Source organism: Oncorhynchus tshawytscha, linkage group LG28 (assembly GCF_018296145.1).
Source record: "Oncorhynchus tshawytscha isolate Ot180627B linkage group LG28, Otsh_v2.0, whole genome shotgun sequence".
NCBI lineage: Eukaryota > Metazoa > Chordata > Actinopteri > Salmoniformes > Salmonidae > Oncorhynchus > Oncorhynchus tshawytscha.
Genome location: NC_056456.1, coordinates 43,643,148 through 43,658,902, shown reverse-complemented (window position 1 = coordinate 43,658,902; position 15,755 = coordinate 43,643,148). Strand labels below are relative to the sequence as shown.

Genomic DNA, 15,755 nt, shown 5'->3' with positions numbered 1-15,755 from the left:
TTCCCCAGAAGTCACAATGTCTTTTCGAAGTTGTAGCTTTCTCTGCTGCTCTGGCTAGTATCTGTTGTAATGGATACATCAGGCCTAGAGATGGTTGTTGCATAGATAGATGCTTCCGCGGTTGTCGGTATTCTCGTACGAGACAAGTAATTATACGTCTAGGATTTGCTCTTATTCTGTAGTGATCGATAGTCTCAGAGTTGTACCATTTCCAGCCGTGTAGCCAAAACTACACATTGTCGAATGGTCTATAGAATTGTAGCCATTCCAACGTGGGGACTCCGTTCCGGCGTTCTCTGACTTAATGTACATTCTGTAGGAAGTGGTTTTAGGGCGATTCCATGACACCTGATGTAATGTTCTGGGGCCACTGACTAGTTAAAACTTTAGAAAGCCAACATCACATTACATCTTCTCACAAATAGTCTAATATTTACTCATTTTATCCAACATCTAGATGTAAACCTGACAGCTGGGAAATTGACACTTTAAGAGATACAGTTATGTGTGTTTCCTGTCCTTCATGAGGTCACCAAATCAAACACACTCGTCATGACTGTCCATTAAAACCTGTTAGGGATAGGAAGCAGTATTTTCGCTTTGGATGAATTGCGTGCCCATAGTGAACTGCATCCTACTCTGTCCTAGATGCTAATATATGCATATTATTATTACTATTGGATAGAAAACACTCTGAAGTTTCTAAAACTGTTTGAATTATGTCTGTGAGTATAACAGAACTCATAGGGCAGGAAAATTTCCAAACAGGAAGTGGAAATTCATGACTGTCCCATAAATGTCCACGAACCACTCCCACATTCTCAAAAATAGAAATATTGTTTAATTATTCCAACTTTTGATGTCCAAGGGTCTCTCTGTGTTCTACAGTTTACATTCCAACCTTGAACACTACAGAGCATAGAAGCAGAGTATTTAAAACCATCATAAAACAGCTGACTTCTCTCTCTACGAGAGAGAGCACGCTGTAGAGAGGACCTTCCGATCGTCACAGGAGAGTCATGACATATATAACATATTCTAAAATGGATTGAATAAAAAATATCAATCTACAAACATAATGACAAAGCTGAAAAAGTATTTTAGAATTTTAAAAAATGAATTAAAAATGTAAAAAACATATCTTATTTACATAACTATTCAGACCCTTGGCCATGAGTCTCTAAATTGAGCGCAGGTGTATCCTGTTTCCATTGATCATCCTTGAGATGTTTCTACAACTTTACTGAATTGTGTCGAGGCACAGATCTGGGGAAGGGTACCAAAAAATGTCTGCAGCATTGAAGGTCCCTAAGAACACAGTGGCCTCCATCATTCTTAAATGGAAGAAGTTTGGAACCACCAAGAGTCTACCTAGTGCTGGCCACCCGTCCAAACTGAGCAATCGGGGGAGAAGGGCCTTGGTCAGGGAGATGACCAAGAACCCCCCTGTTCACTCTGACAGAGCTCCAGAGTTCCTCTGTGGAGATGGGAGAACCTTCCAGAAGGACAACGATCTCTGCAGCACTCCACCAATCAGGCCTTTATGGTAGAGTGGCCAGATGGAAGCCACTCTTCAGTGAAAGGCACATGACAGCCCATTTGGAGTTTGCCCAAAGGCGCCTAAAGGACTCTAAGACCATGAGAAACACGATTCTCTGGTCTGATGAAACCAATATTGAACTCTTCAGCCTGAATGTCAAGCGTCATGTCTGGAGGAAACCTGGCACCATCCCGACAGTGAAGCATGGTGGTGGCAGCATCATGCTGTGGAGATGTTTTTCATCGGCAGGGACTGGGAGACTAGTCAGGATCGTGGGAAAGATGAACGGAGCAAAGTACAGCGAGATCCTTGATGAAAACCTGCTTCAGAGTGCTCGGGACCTCAGACTGGGGCGAAGGTTCACCTTCCAACGGGACAACGAACCTAAGCACACAACCAAGACAAACAGCTTCGGGAGAAGTCTCTAAATGTCCTTGAGTGGCCAAGCCAGAGCCCGGACTTGAACCTGATCGAACATCTCTGGAGAGACCTGAAAATAGCTGTGCATCGACGCTCCCTATCCACCCTAACAGGGCTTGAGAGGATCTGCAGAGGAGCACGGTGAGAAACTCCCCAAATACAGGTGTGCCAAGCTTGTAGCGTCATACCCAAGAAGACTCAAGGATGTGATCGCTGCCAAAGGTGCTTCAACAAAGTACTGAGAAAAGGGTCTGAATACTTCTGTAAATGTGATAATTCAGTTTCAGTTCTAAAAAACAGTTTTTGCTTTATCATTATGGGGTATTGTGATGTCATTATGGGGTATTGTGATGTCATTATGGGGTATTGTGATGTCATTATGGGGTGTTGTGATGTCATTATGGGGTGTTGTGTTGTCATTATGGGGTGTTGTGTGTAGATTGACGATGAAGAAAAACAACTCAACCCGTTTTAGAATGAGGCTGTAACATAACAAAATGTGGAAAAAGTCAAGTGGTCTGAATAATTTCTGAATATATAAATGGGATGTTTACGGGATAAATAATATAAGGAATGCAACAACAGGGGATGATACAAAAAAAATCCAATTCAGAAACAGGCCACCACAGAGAAGAACTGTGGAAGATTTTAGGTACGAATCTGTGACTGGAAGAATATAACACTATTGAAAAGCTTTTCATCCTTATTGATTTTATCATTGCGATATTTAAGCCTTGTTTGAATCAGGTGTGTATTATATTGCTCTGGATGCTTTCTCTTGTGGTCTGTTGATGATTAGAACTATAACAGAGATAGAATTCTTCACCCAGGAAGAGAAAAGGGAGATACATTTTATCTCTGTTGAATTCATACATTATTTCACAATGAGAGATTCCCTACTGTGGCCTCCTCAGAACCACACCCAAAAACATAACAGGCATCAGTTGTTGTATTTTCTCTCAGTGGAATATTCTGTCTCTTTAAGGCCCCATTTTATGCACAAATACATTATGTAATTGCCATTAGTTGAGGCATATTGTCTTATTTCATTAAAGGAAATCAGAACAGTATCCTGCCTGTATATTTCTGATGTTTTGGGGTTCATCAATCAATTAACCAACCAATCAATCAACCAATAAACAAATCAATCAATCAATCAAACAAGGGGCCTTAAATAGAGTCAGAAAAGGACTGAGGTCGTGACGGAATGTTTTCAGGTCGTCTGGAGCCCAGGTGCAGTATGGAAATCCTCTGTGAGTTCTGGTCAAGGACACAATAGCCAATCAGAGTGGAGAAAAAAAAGGCGTGGTCAACCTACTGGAGGCGTGGTCAACCCAAGGCTGCCACCACTGCTTTTTTTTAGTCTTAGATTGTTCTTGTTTTTGTTCTTTCTCTCTCTCTCGCTCTGCTCCTATAATACAAATAGTTTCACAGGTAGATCAATGCTTCATTCAGAGCTCGTGCAAATTAAACAACTATTTTTTTGATAAAATATGTTTAAAAACATTATTTTAAACATAAGCACCAGTACCACAAAATTGCTTACAGTGATTATATCATATAATGATGGTGAGTGTATGAAAATCTATTCCAAGGTTTCCTAAACATTCCATGAGAACAACACCATTGTCATCCTCATCCTCCCCCTCCCCCTCACCCTGCTGCTCCTGTGGAAGGATGGGGTACTCTCTGTCTCCAGACTCCTGTGGAAGGATGGGGTTCTCTCTGTCTCCAGACTCCTGTGGAAGGATGGGGTTCTCTCTGTCTTCAGACTCCTGTGGAAGGATGGGGTTCTCTCTGTCTCCAGACTCCTGTGGAAGGATGGGGTTCTCTCTGTCTCCAGACTCCTGTGGAAGGATGGGGTTCTCTCTGTCTCCTGACCCCTGTAGATGGATGGGGTTCTCTCTGTCTCCAGACTCCTGTAGATGGATGGGGTTCTCTCTGTCTCCTGACCCCTGTAGATGGATGGGGTTCTCTCTGTCTCCTGACCCCTGTAGATGGATGGGGTTCTCTCTGTCTCCTGACCCCTGTAGATGGATGGGGTTCTCTCTGTCTCCTGACTCCTGGCTCAACATATTCTTCCCTCTCTTAAACTTCTCCTGGCGCTGCTTTATACGGTCCATCCTGAGAAAGAGAGAGACAGAGAGAGAGACAGAATGAGACAGAGAGAAAGAAAGAGAGAAAGAAAGAGAGAGAGAGAGAGACAGAGAGACAGAGAGAGAGAGAGACAGAGAGAAAGAGAGAAAGAGAGAAAGAGAGAGACAGAGAGAAAGAAAGAGAGAAAGAGAGAAAGAAAGAGAGAGAAAGAAAGAAAGAAAGAGAGAGAAAGAGAAAGAAAGAAAGAAAGAAAGAAAGAAAGAGAGAAAGAGAGAAAGAAAGAGAGAGAAAGAAAGAAAGAAAGAGAGAGAGAAAGAGAGAGAGAAAGAGAAAGAGAGAGAGAGAGAAAGAGAGAAAGAGAAAGAGAGAAAGAGAAAGAGAGAGAGAGAGAGAGAGAGAGGGGTGGGAGATAAAAAGAGAGAGAGGGGAGACAGAGGGGGTGGGGTATGGGGAGATAGAGAGAGAGGGGGTGGAGAGAGGGGGGAGATAGAGAGAGGGTGGTTGGGTATAGAGAGAGAGAGGGGGAGATAGAAAGAGAGGGTGGTGAAGAGAAAGGGGAGATAGAGAGGGGGTGGGGTATGGGGAGATAGAAAGAGAGGGGGTTGGGTGTAGAGAGAGAGAGGGGGAGATGGAGAGAGGGGGAAATAGAGAGAGGGGGTTGGGTGTAGAGAGAGAGGGGGGAGATAGAGAGAGGGTGGTGAAGAGAAAGGGGGAGATATAGAGGGGGTGGGGGGGAGATAGAGAGGGGGTGGGGTGGAGAGAGAGACAGGTGTGAGGGGAGAGAGAGATAAAGAGAGAGGGGGTGGGTAGATAGAGATAAAGAGAGATAAGGGGAGAGAGAATGACCATGGGTTAGGGGAATGACCATAGGGGGAATGACCATAGGGGGAATGACCATAGGGGGAATGACCATAGGGGAATGACCATAGGGGGAATGACCATAGGGGGGATGACCATGGGGGAATGACCATGGGGGCATGACCATATGGGGGCATGACCATATGGGGAATGACCATGGGGTGGGTGAATGACCATAGGGGGAATGACCAAGGGGTGGGGAATGACCATAAGGGGGAATGACCATGGGGTGGGTGAATGACCATAGGGGGAAATGACCATAGGGGGAATGACCATAGGGGGAAATGACCATGGGGGAAATGACCATAGGGGGAATTGACCATAGGGGGAATGACCATAGGGGGAATGACCATGGGGGAATGACCATGGGGTGGGTGAATGACCATAGGGGGAATGACCATAGGGGGGAATGACCATGGGGGAATGACCATGGGGTGGGTGAATGACCATGGGGTGGGGTAATGACCATAGGGGGTGACCAAAGTGGTGTAATGACCATGGGGGGAAATTACCATGGGGAGAAATGACCATGGGGGAATGACCATAGGGGGAATGACCATAGGGGGAATGACCATAGGGGGAATGACCATAGGGGGAATGACCATAGGGGGAAATGACCATGCGGGGTGACCAAAGTGGTGTAATGACCATGGGGGATATTACCATGGGGGAATGACCATGGGGGGATTGACCATTTGGGGGAATAACAATAGGGGGAATGACCATGGGGGTGAACATGGGGGAATGACCATAGGGGAGGAATGACCATTTGGGGGGAATGACATAGATATAGCAGTTAATTTAGTACTAATATACATACTATATATACTATATACTATATATACATACTATATATACTATATATACATACTATATATACTATATACTAATATACAGTGGGGCAAAAACGTATTTAGTCAGCCACCAATTGTGCAAGTTCTCCCACTTAAAAAGATGAGAGAGGCCTGTAATTTTCATCATAGGTACACTTCAACTATGACAGACAAAATGAACTAAAGAAAATCTAGAAAATCACATTGTAGGATTTTTAATGAATTTATTTGCAAATTATGGTGGAAAATAAGTATTTGGTCACCTACAAACAAGCAAGATTTCTGGCTCTCACAGACCTGTAACTTCTTCTTTAAGAGGCTCCTCTGTCCTCCACTCGTTACCTGTATTAATGGCACCTGTTTGAACTTGTTATCAGTACAAAAGACACCTGTCCACAACCTCAAACAGTCACACTCCAAACTCCACTATGGCCAAGACCAAAGAGCTGTCAAAGGACACCAGAAACAAAACTGTAGACCTGCACCAGGCTGGGAAGACTGAATCTGCAATAGGTAAGCAGCTTGGTTTGAAGAAATCAACTCTGGGAGCAATTATTAGGAAATGGAAGACATACAAGGCCACTGATAATCTCCCTCGATCTGGGGCTCCATGCAAGATCTCACCCCGTGGGGTCAAAATGATCACAAGAACGGTGAGCAAAAATCTCAGAACCACACGGGGGGACCTAGTGAATGACCTGCAGAGAGCTGGGACCAAAGTAACAAAGCCTACCATCAGTTACACACTACGCCGCCAGGGACTCAAATCCTGCAGTGCCAGACGTGTCCCCCTGCTTAAGCCTGTACATGTCCAGGTCCGTCTGAAGTTTGCTAGAGAGCATTTGGATGATCCAGAAGAAGATTGGGAGAATGTCATATAGTCAGATGAAACCAAAATATAACTTTTTTGTAAAAACTCAACTCGTCGTGTTTGGAGGACAAAGAATGCTGAGTTGCATCCAAAGAACACCATACCTACTGTGAAGCATGGGGGTGGAAACATCATGCTTTGGGGCTGTTTTTCTGCAAAGGGACCAGGACGACTGACCCGTGTAAAGGAAATAATGAATGGGGCCATGTATCATGAGATTTTGAGTGAAAACCTCCTTCCATCAGCAAGGGCATTGAAGATGAAACGTGGCTGGGTCTTTCAGCATGACAATGATCCCAAACACACCGCCCGGGCAACGAAGGAGTGGCTTCGTAAGAAGCATTTCAAGGTCCTGGAGTGGCCTAGCCAGTCTCCAGATCTCGACCCCATAGAAAATCTTTGGAGGGAGTTGAAAGTCCGTGTTGCCCAGCAACAGCCCCAAAACATCACTGCTCTAGAGGAGATCTGCATGGAGGAATGGGCCAAAATACCAGCAACAGTGTGTGAAAACCTTGTGAAGACTTACAGAAAACATTTGACCTCTGTCATTGCCAACAAAGGGTATATAACAAAGTATTGAGATAAACTTTTATTATTGATCAAATACTTATTTTCCACCATAATTTGCAAATAAATTCATTAAAAATCCTACAATGTGATTTTCTGGATTTTTTTCCTTCTCATTTTGTCTGTCATAGTTGAAGTGTACCTATGATGAAAATTACAGGCCAGGGTGGATATTAAAGTTATCCTGTTATCACCCATCTCTGCTCTCCTGTACCTTTGGGCCAGGGTGGATATTAAAGCGGTTATCACCCATCTCTGCTCTCCTGTACCTTTGGGCCAGGGTGGATATTAAAGTTATCCTGTTATCACCCATCTCTGCTCTCCTGTACCTTTTGGCCAGGGTGGATATTAAAGTTATCCTGTTATCACCCATCTCTGCTCTCCTGTGCCTTTGGGCCAGGGTGGATATTAAAGTTATCCTGTTATCACCCATCTCTGCTCTCCTGTGCCTTTGGGCCAGGGTGGATATTAAAGTTATCCTGTTATCACCCATCTCTGCTCTCCTGTACCTTTGGGCCAGGGTGGATATTAAAGCGGTTATCACCCATCTCTGCTCTCCTGTACCTTTGGGCCAGGGTGGATATTAAAGTTATCCTGTTATCACCCATCTCTGCTCTCCTGCGCCTGACTTCCCGGCAACCAGTCACTCACCCCGTTACATGGACTTACTGTCTCTTCAGCTGTTCCATAGACTGCTTCTCTTCCTCCAGTCTGGCTCTGACTGCCTTCACGATAGTTGCCTGGAACAATTCAGCCCCTCTGAAACACACACATACATCATCACATCACAGATACATTATGACATCACAGATACATGATGACATTACAGATACATGATCAGATCACAGATACATGATGACATCACAGTACCACAGCAGGGTAAGAACAGATACATGATGACATCATAGTACCACAGCAGGGTAAGAATAGATACATGATGACATCACAGTACCACAGCAGGGTAAGAACAGATACATGATGACATCACAGTACCACAGCAGGGTAAGAACAGATACATGATGACATCACAGTACTACAGCAGGGTAACAACATATACATGATGACATCACAGATACATGATGACATCACAGTACCACAGCAGGGTAAGAACAGATACATGATGACATCACAGATACATGATGACATCACAGTACTACAGCAGGGTAAGAACAGATACATGATGACATCACAGTACTACAGCAGGGTAAGAACAGATACATGATGACATCACAGATACATGATGACATCACAGTACTACAGCAGGGTAAGAACAGATACATGATGACATCACAGATACATGATGACATCACAGTACTACATGATGGTAAGAACATCACAGATACATGATGACATCACAGTACTACAGCAGGGTAAGAACAGATACATGATGACATCACAGTACCACAGCAGGGTAAGAACAGATACATGATGACATCACAGTACCACAGCAGGGTAAGAATAGATACATGATGACATCACAGTACTACAGCAGGGTAAGAACAGATACATGATGACATCACAGTACCACAGCAGGGTAAGAATAGATACATGATGACATCACAGTACCACAGCAGGGTAAGAACAGATACATGATGACATAATAGTACCACAGCAGGGTAACAACAGATACATGATGACATCACAGTACCACAGCAGGGTAACAACACATACAAAGAGTTAGCTGGTATAATGGAGGTAGTTTGGACACAAAGCTTAGGAAGGATTAGCTTTATGAAGACACACAGACAGTAAGCGTATACCTGAAGGCCAGTATCTGTGAGGCCCTGATGTCAGCCACCACATGTAGGAAGTAGTAACTCATGAAGACGCGTCTCTGCAACAGCAGGAAGGCAAAACAGATACTGTCCCATATGATCCCAGCCTCGTCGCTGGGCAGATCACACTTCTTACCACCATCCGCAGCTAGAGACGCCACGGACAGACAGACAGACAGACATAGAATGCACAACCAGCAGACACATGGAGTAGATGGAGAAGACAGATGGAGAAGATGGATGGAGAAGACAGATAGAGCAGAAGGAGAAGACAGACAGAGAAGATGGATGGAGAAGATGGATGGAGAAAACAGATGGAGAAGACGGATGGAGAAGATGGATGGAGAAGGCCGATGGAGAAGATGGATGGAGAAGACAGATGGAGCAGATGGAGAAGATGGATATAGAAGACAGATGGAGCAGATGGATGGAGAAGACAGGTGGAGCAGATGGATGGAGAAGACAGGTGGAGAAGATGGAGAAGACAGATGGAGCAGATTGATGGAGAAGACAGATGGAGCAGATGTAGAGGACAGGTGGAGAAGATGGATGGAGAAGACAGATGGAGAAGACAGATGGAAAAGATGGATGGAGAAGACAGATGGAGCAGATGGAGTAGATGATGGAGTAGACGGATGGAGAAGACAGATGGGGGGTACAGAGAAAACAGATGGAGAGGATGGATGGAGCAGATGGAGAAGACAGATTGAGCAGATGGAAAAGACAGATGGAGCAGACAGATGTAGCAGATGGAGAGGATAGATAGGAGAAGATGGATGTAGCAGATGGAGAAGACAGATGGAGAAGATGGAGAGACAGGTGGAGCAGATGGATGGAGAAGATGGATCAGACGGATAGATCAGATGGAAAAGATAGATGGAGAATATAGATGGAGAAGATGGATGGAGAAGACAGATGGAGCAGATGGAGTAGATGGATGGAGAAGACAGAGAAAGCAGATGGAGAGGACAGGTGGAGCAGACAAATGGAGCAGATGGAGAGGACAGATTGAGCAGACAGATGGAGAAGACGAATGGAGAAGATGGATGGAGAAGACAGATTGAGAGGACAAATGGAGAAGATGGGTGGAGAAGATGGATGGAGAAGACAGACAGAGAAGACCGATGGAGCAGATGGATAGAGCAGACAGATTGAGCAGATGGAAAAGACAGATGGAGAAGATGGATGGAGCAAACGGATGGAGAAGATGGGTGTAGAAGACCGATGGAGGAGACATGGAGCAGACAGATGTAGCAGATGGAGAGGACGATGGAGAAGACAGATGGAGCAAACAGATGGAGCAAATTGAGAAGATAGATGGAGAGGATGGATGGAGAAGACAGGTGGAGAAGATGGATGGAGAAGACAGATTGAGAGGACAGACAGAGCAGACAGATGGAGCAGATGGAAAAGACAGATGGAGAAGATGGATGGAGCAGACGGATGGAGAAGACAGGTGGAGCAGATGAAGAAGATGGATGTAGAAGACAGATGGAGCAGACAGGTGTAGCAGACAGATAGAGAAGACAGGTGGAGCAGACAGATGGGGAAGATGGATGGAGAAGACAGGTGGAGCAGACAGATGGGGAAGATGGATGGAGAAGACAGATGGAGAAGACAGGTGGAGAAGACAGATTGAGAGGAGATAGATGGAGAAGATGGGATGGAGCAGATGGAGAAGACAGATGGAGAAGACAGGTGGAGAATACAGATGGAGAAGATGGATGGAGAAGACAGATGGAGAAGACAGATTGAGAGGAGATAGATGGAGAAGATGGGATGGAGCAGATGGAGAAGATAGATGGAGAAGACAGATGGAGAAGACAGGTGGAGAAGACAGGTGGAGAGGAGATAGATGGAGAAGATGGGATGGAGCAGATGGAGAAGATGGATGGAGAAGACAGATGAAGCAGATGGAGGGGACAGGTGGAGCAGATGGAGAAGATAGATGGAGAAGACAGATGGAGAAGACAGGTGGAGAAGATAGACAGAAGATGTGGAGCAGATGGAGAAGATAGATGGAGACAGATGGAGATAGATGGAGAAGATGGGATGGAGCAGATGGAGAAGATGGATGGAGAAGACAGATGAAGCAGATGGAGGGGACAGGTGGAGCAGATGGAGAAGATAGATGGAGAAGACAGATGGAGAAGACAGGTGGAGAAGACATATTGAGAGGAGATGGAGAAGATGGGATGGAGCAGATGGAGAAGATGGATGGAGAAGACAGATGAAGCAGATGGAGGGGACAGGTGGAGCAGACAGATGGAGCGGATGGTAGAAGATGGATGGAGATGACAGATGGAGCAGATGGAGAAGACGGATAGAGCAGATGGAGAATATGGATGGAGAAGACAGATGGAGCAGATGGAGAAGATGGATGGAGAAGACAGATGGAGCAGATGAGGAGACAGATGGAGAAGATGGATGGAGAAGATGGAGCACCTTTAGTAACATCATTTCATCACGTTCATAAAACATGGTTTCATTGCTTCATGAAAGTAAGAGTCTTACGTGTGAAGTCTCTGTTGGTGACAACCTTATACTCCTTGATGGTGCAGGCCAGACTGAGGAGCTGGATCAGCCAACAGTTGTTGACCACCAGGACATTGATGTAACCACAGGCCAGGATCTGAACACGGAGACAAGATATCAGATGCCGTATCTCACATCCCCCTATTCCCTTTAAAGTGCACTACTTCAGATAAATGGAAGAAGAAAGGCTTTATGCCACATTATGTCAAACTATCGGACGGAAGGTCCTTTTCATATCACCATCTCAGTAGTATGACAGTTCTTATGATTTGTGAAGCATCTATGTAGTGCTTATGAAGACTTTACGAATGCTCTATGAAGACTTTACGAATGCTCTATGAAGCCTTTACGAATGCTCTATGAAGCCTTTATGAGTCGTTTAAAGTGGAACCGTATGTCCTACTGTGTGTGTGTGTGTGTGTGTGTATGTATGTGTGTGTGTGTGTGTGTGTGTGTGTATGTGTGTGTGTGTGTGTGTGTGTGTGTGTGTGTGTGTGTGTGTGTAGGTGTGTGTGTATGTATGTGTGTGTGTATGTATGTGTGTGTGTGTGTGTGTGTGTGTGTGTGTAGGTGTGTGTGTGTGTGTAGGTGTGTGTAGGTGTGTGTGTCCTACTCACAGACAGGATGTTCTTCATAGTGATCACAAACACGTTATAGGCAATCAGGAAGTCCCAGTAGTGGAGGATATTTTTGATTGGTTTGAGCAGCAGCTCCCCACCGAACAGCAGGAAGTAGAAACATCCCACTATATAGCCCAAACAGAAGATACTGATACGGGTGGTGCCGGTGATGAAGATGATGGTGAGGACGAACCAGAACAGGTAGCTAAACGTGATGACCTTCAGCATGTCCAGGTAGGACCTGGAGGAAGAGAGAAGAGAAGGAGAGGAAAGAAGAGAACATGCAGGTAGACTAGTGGTTAATCCCAGGTAGACTAGTGGTTAATCTCAGGTAGACTAGTGGTTAATCCCAGGTAGACTAGTGGTTAATCCCAGGTAGACTACTGGTTAATCTCAGGTAGACTAGTGGTTAATCCCAGGTAGACTACTGGTTAATCCCAGGTAGACTACTGGTTAATCCCAGGTAGACTAGTGGTTAATCCCAGGTAGACTACTGGTTAATCCCAGGTAGACTAGTGGTTAATCCCAGGTAGACTAGTGGTTAATCCCAGGTAGACTAGTGGTTAATCCCAGGTAGACTAGTGGTTAATCCCAGGTAGACTAGTGGTTAATCCCAGGTAGACTAGTGGTTAATCTCAGGTAGACTAGTGGTTAATCCCAGGTAGACTAGTGGTTAATCCCAGGTAGACTAGTGGTTAATCCCAGGTAGCCTAGCGGTTAATCCCAGGTAGCCTAGCGGTTAATCCCAGGTACCCTAGAGGTTAATCCCAGGTAGACTAGCAGTTAATCCCAGGTAGACTAGTGGGTAATCCCAAGTAGCCTAGAGGTTAATCCCAGGTAGACTAGCGGTTCAACCCAGGTAGCATTGCAGTTCATCCCAGGTAGCCTACCGGTTCATCCCAGGTAGCATTGCAGTTCATCCCAGGTAGCATTGCGGTTCATCACAGGTAGCATTGCGGTTCATCCCAGGTAGACTAACGGTTAATCCCAGGTAGCCTTGCGGTTAATCTCAGGTAGACTAACAGTTAATCCCAGGTAGACTAGCGGTTAATCCCAGGTAGCCTAGCGGTTAATCCTAGGTAGCATTGCGGTTCATCCCAGGTAGCATTACGGTTCATCCCAGGTATCCTTGTGGTTAATCACAGGTAGACTAGTGGTTAATCTCAGGTAGACTAACAGTTAATCCCAGGTAGACTAGCGGTTAATCCCAGATAGACTAACAGTTAATCCCAAGTGGCCTAGCGGTTAATCCCAGGTAGACTAGTGGTTAATCCCAGGTAGACTAGTGGTTAATCCCAGGTAGACTAACAGTTAATCCCAGGTAGACTAGTGGTTAATCCCAGGTAGACTGATGGTTAATCCCAGAGCCGACTAGGTGAATAATCAGACCGTGTGACCACGTACAGAGGCTCTAGATAAGAGAGTCTGTTAAATGACTCATTACTGTAGTGGCTCTGGATAAGAGAGTCTGTTAAATGACTCACTACTGTAGTGGCTCTGGATAAGAGAGTCTGCTAAATGACTCACTACTGTAGTGGCTCTGGATAAGAGAGTCTGCTAAATGACTCACTACTGTAGTGGCTCTGGATAAGAGAGTCTGCTAAATGACTCACTACTGTAGTGGCTCTGGATAAGAGAGTCTGCTAAATGACTCACTAATGTAGTGGCTCTAGATAACAGAGTCTGCTAAATGACTCACTACTGTAGTGGCTCTAGATAAGAGAGTCTGCTAAATGACTCACTACTGTAGTGGCTCTGGATAAGAGAGTCTGCTAAATGACTCACTACTGTAGTGGCTCTAGATAAGAGAGTCTGCTAAATGACTCACTACTGTAGTGGCTCTAGATAAGAGAGTCTGCTAAATGACTCACTACTGTAGTGGCTCTGGATAAGAGAGTCTGCTAAATGACTCACTACTGTAGTGGCTCTAGATAAGAGAGTCTGCTAAATGACTCACTACTGTAGTGGCTCTAGATAAGAGAGTCTGCTAAATGACTCACTACTGTAGTGGCTCTGGATAAGAGAGTCTGCTAAATGACTCACTACTGTAGTGGCTCTAGATAAGAGAGTCTGCTAAATGACTCACTACTGTAGTGGCTCTAGATAAGAGAGTCTGCTAAATGACTCACTACTGTAGTGGCTCTGGATAAGAGAGTCTGCTAAATGACTCACTACTGTAGTGGCTCTAGATAAGAGAGTCTGCTAAATGACTCACTACTGTAGTGGCTCTAGATAAGAGAGTCTGCTAAATGACTCACTACTGTAGTGGCTCTGGATAAGAGAGTCTGCTAAATGACTCACTACTGTAGTGGCTCTGGATAAGAGAGTCTGCTAGATGACTCACTACTGTAGTGGCTCTAGATAAGAGAGTCTGCTAAATGACTCACTACTGTAGTGGCTCTGGATAAGAGAGTCTGCTAAATTACTCACTACTGTAGTGGCTCTGGATAATAGAGTCTGCTAGATGACTCACTACTGTAGTGGCTCTAGATAAGAGAGTCTGCTAAATGACTCACTACTGTAGTGGCTCTAGATAAGAGAGTCTGCTAGATGACTCACTACTGTAGTGGCTCTGGATAAGAGAGTCTGTTAAATGACTCACTACTGTAGTGGCTCTGGATAAGAGAGTCTGCTAAATGACTCACTACTGTAGTGGCTCTGGATAAGAGAGTCTGCTAAATGACTCACTACTGTAGTGGCTCTGGATAAGAGAGTCTGCTAAATGACTCACTACTGTAGTAACTCTGGATAAGAGAGTCTGCTAAATGACTCACTACTGTAGTGGCTCTAGATAAGAGAGTCTGCTAGATGACTCACTACTGTAGTGGCTCTGGATAAGAGAGTCTGCTAAATGACTCACTACTGTAGTGGCTCTGGATAAGAGAGTCTGCTAAATGACTCACTACTGTAGTGGCTCTAGATAAGAGAGTCTGCTAGATGACTCACTACTGTAGTGGCTCTGGATAAGAGAGTCTGCTAGATGACTCACTACTGTAGTGGCTCTGGATAAGAGAGTCTGCTAGATGACTCACTACTATAGTGGCTCTGGATAAGAGAGTCTGCTAGATGACTCAAATAGAAAATGAGAAGGGAAAAAAGCAACAATGTGTCCAATGTGTCCAAGACTTTAGCTCAGGGGGCTAACACAGTCTTGTAGTGCGGGTTCAAACCCAGTTAGTCTGACCACTTTACCTCAATGAGAAAACACCCTGCTGTCTGTCATCATAACAGATACATCATTAAGCCATTGAGCTACAATAAGAAAAAGCATCATGTTCTGTAATATAATCTGTCATACCGCCATCAATCACATCATTTTAACTAGATCAATAACGGTCAGGCTTACAGTAAACGTCTGATGATCGATCAATACTTGGAGCCTACAGTGGATAATAAAATATATGGGGTTGACTTGAAACCCGATCCATGTCTGTCACTACAGGTATCTACTGTATGAGAGAGAGAAAGAGAGAGAGAAAGGGAGGGAGACAAAGAGAGAAAGGGAGGGAGACAAAGAGAGAAAGGGAGGGTTGGAGAGAGAGAGAGAGAGAGAGAGAGAGAGAGAGAGAGAGAGAAAAAGAGACAGAGAGGGAGAGAGAGAGAGGGAGGGGGAGAGAAAGAGAGAGAGAGAGAGTTTGA

At 44.8% G+C, this 15,755-nt stretch overlaps 1 protein-coding gene across 1 annotated transcript in view; it reads right to left on the bottom strand.

The window, feature by feature from the left end:
- LOC112226418 (piezo-type mechanosensitive ion channel component 2-like) overlaps nucleotides 1-15,755 on the bottom strand; it is a 116,098-nt gene that overhangs the window by 52,634 nt on the left and 47,709 nt on the right. Inside the window, exons 17-21 of the mRNA XM_042307884.1 lie at nucleotides 12,114-12,357; nucleotides 11,476-11,593; nucleotides 8,947-9,109; nucleotides 7,856-7,945; nucleotides 3,618-4,084 (exon numbers count right to left, since the gene is read on the bottom strand). Coding sequence (XP_042163818.1) covers nucleotides 3,618-4,084; nucleotides 7,856-7,945; nucleotides 8,947-9,109; nucleotides 11,476-11,593; nucleotides 12,114-12,357 — 1,082 coding nt within the window. The remainder of the gene's footprint in view (nucleotides 1-3,617; nucleotides 4,085-7,855; nucleotides 7,946-8,946; nucleotides 9,110-11,475; nucleotides 11,594-12,113; nucleotides 12,358-15,755) is intronic.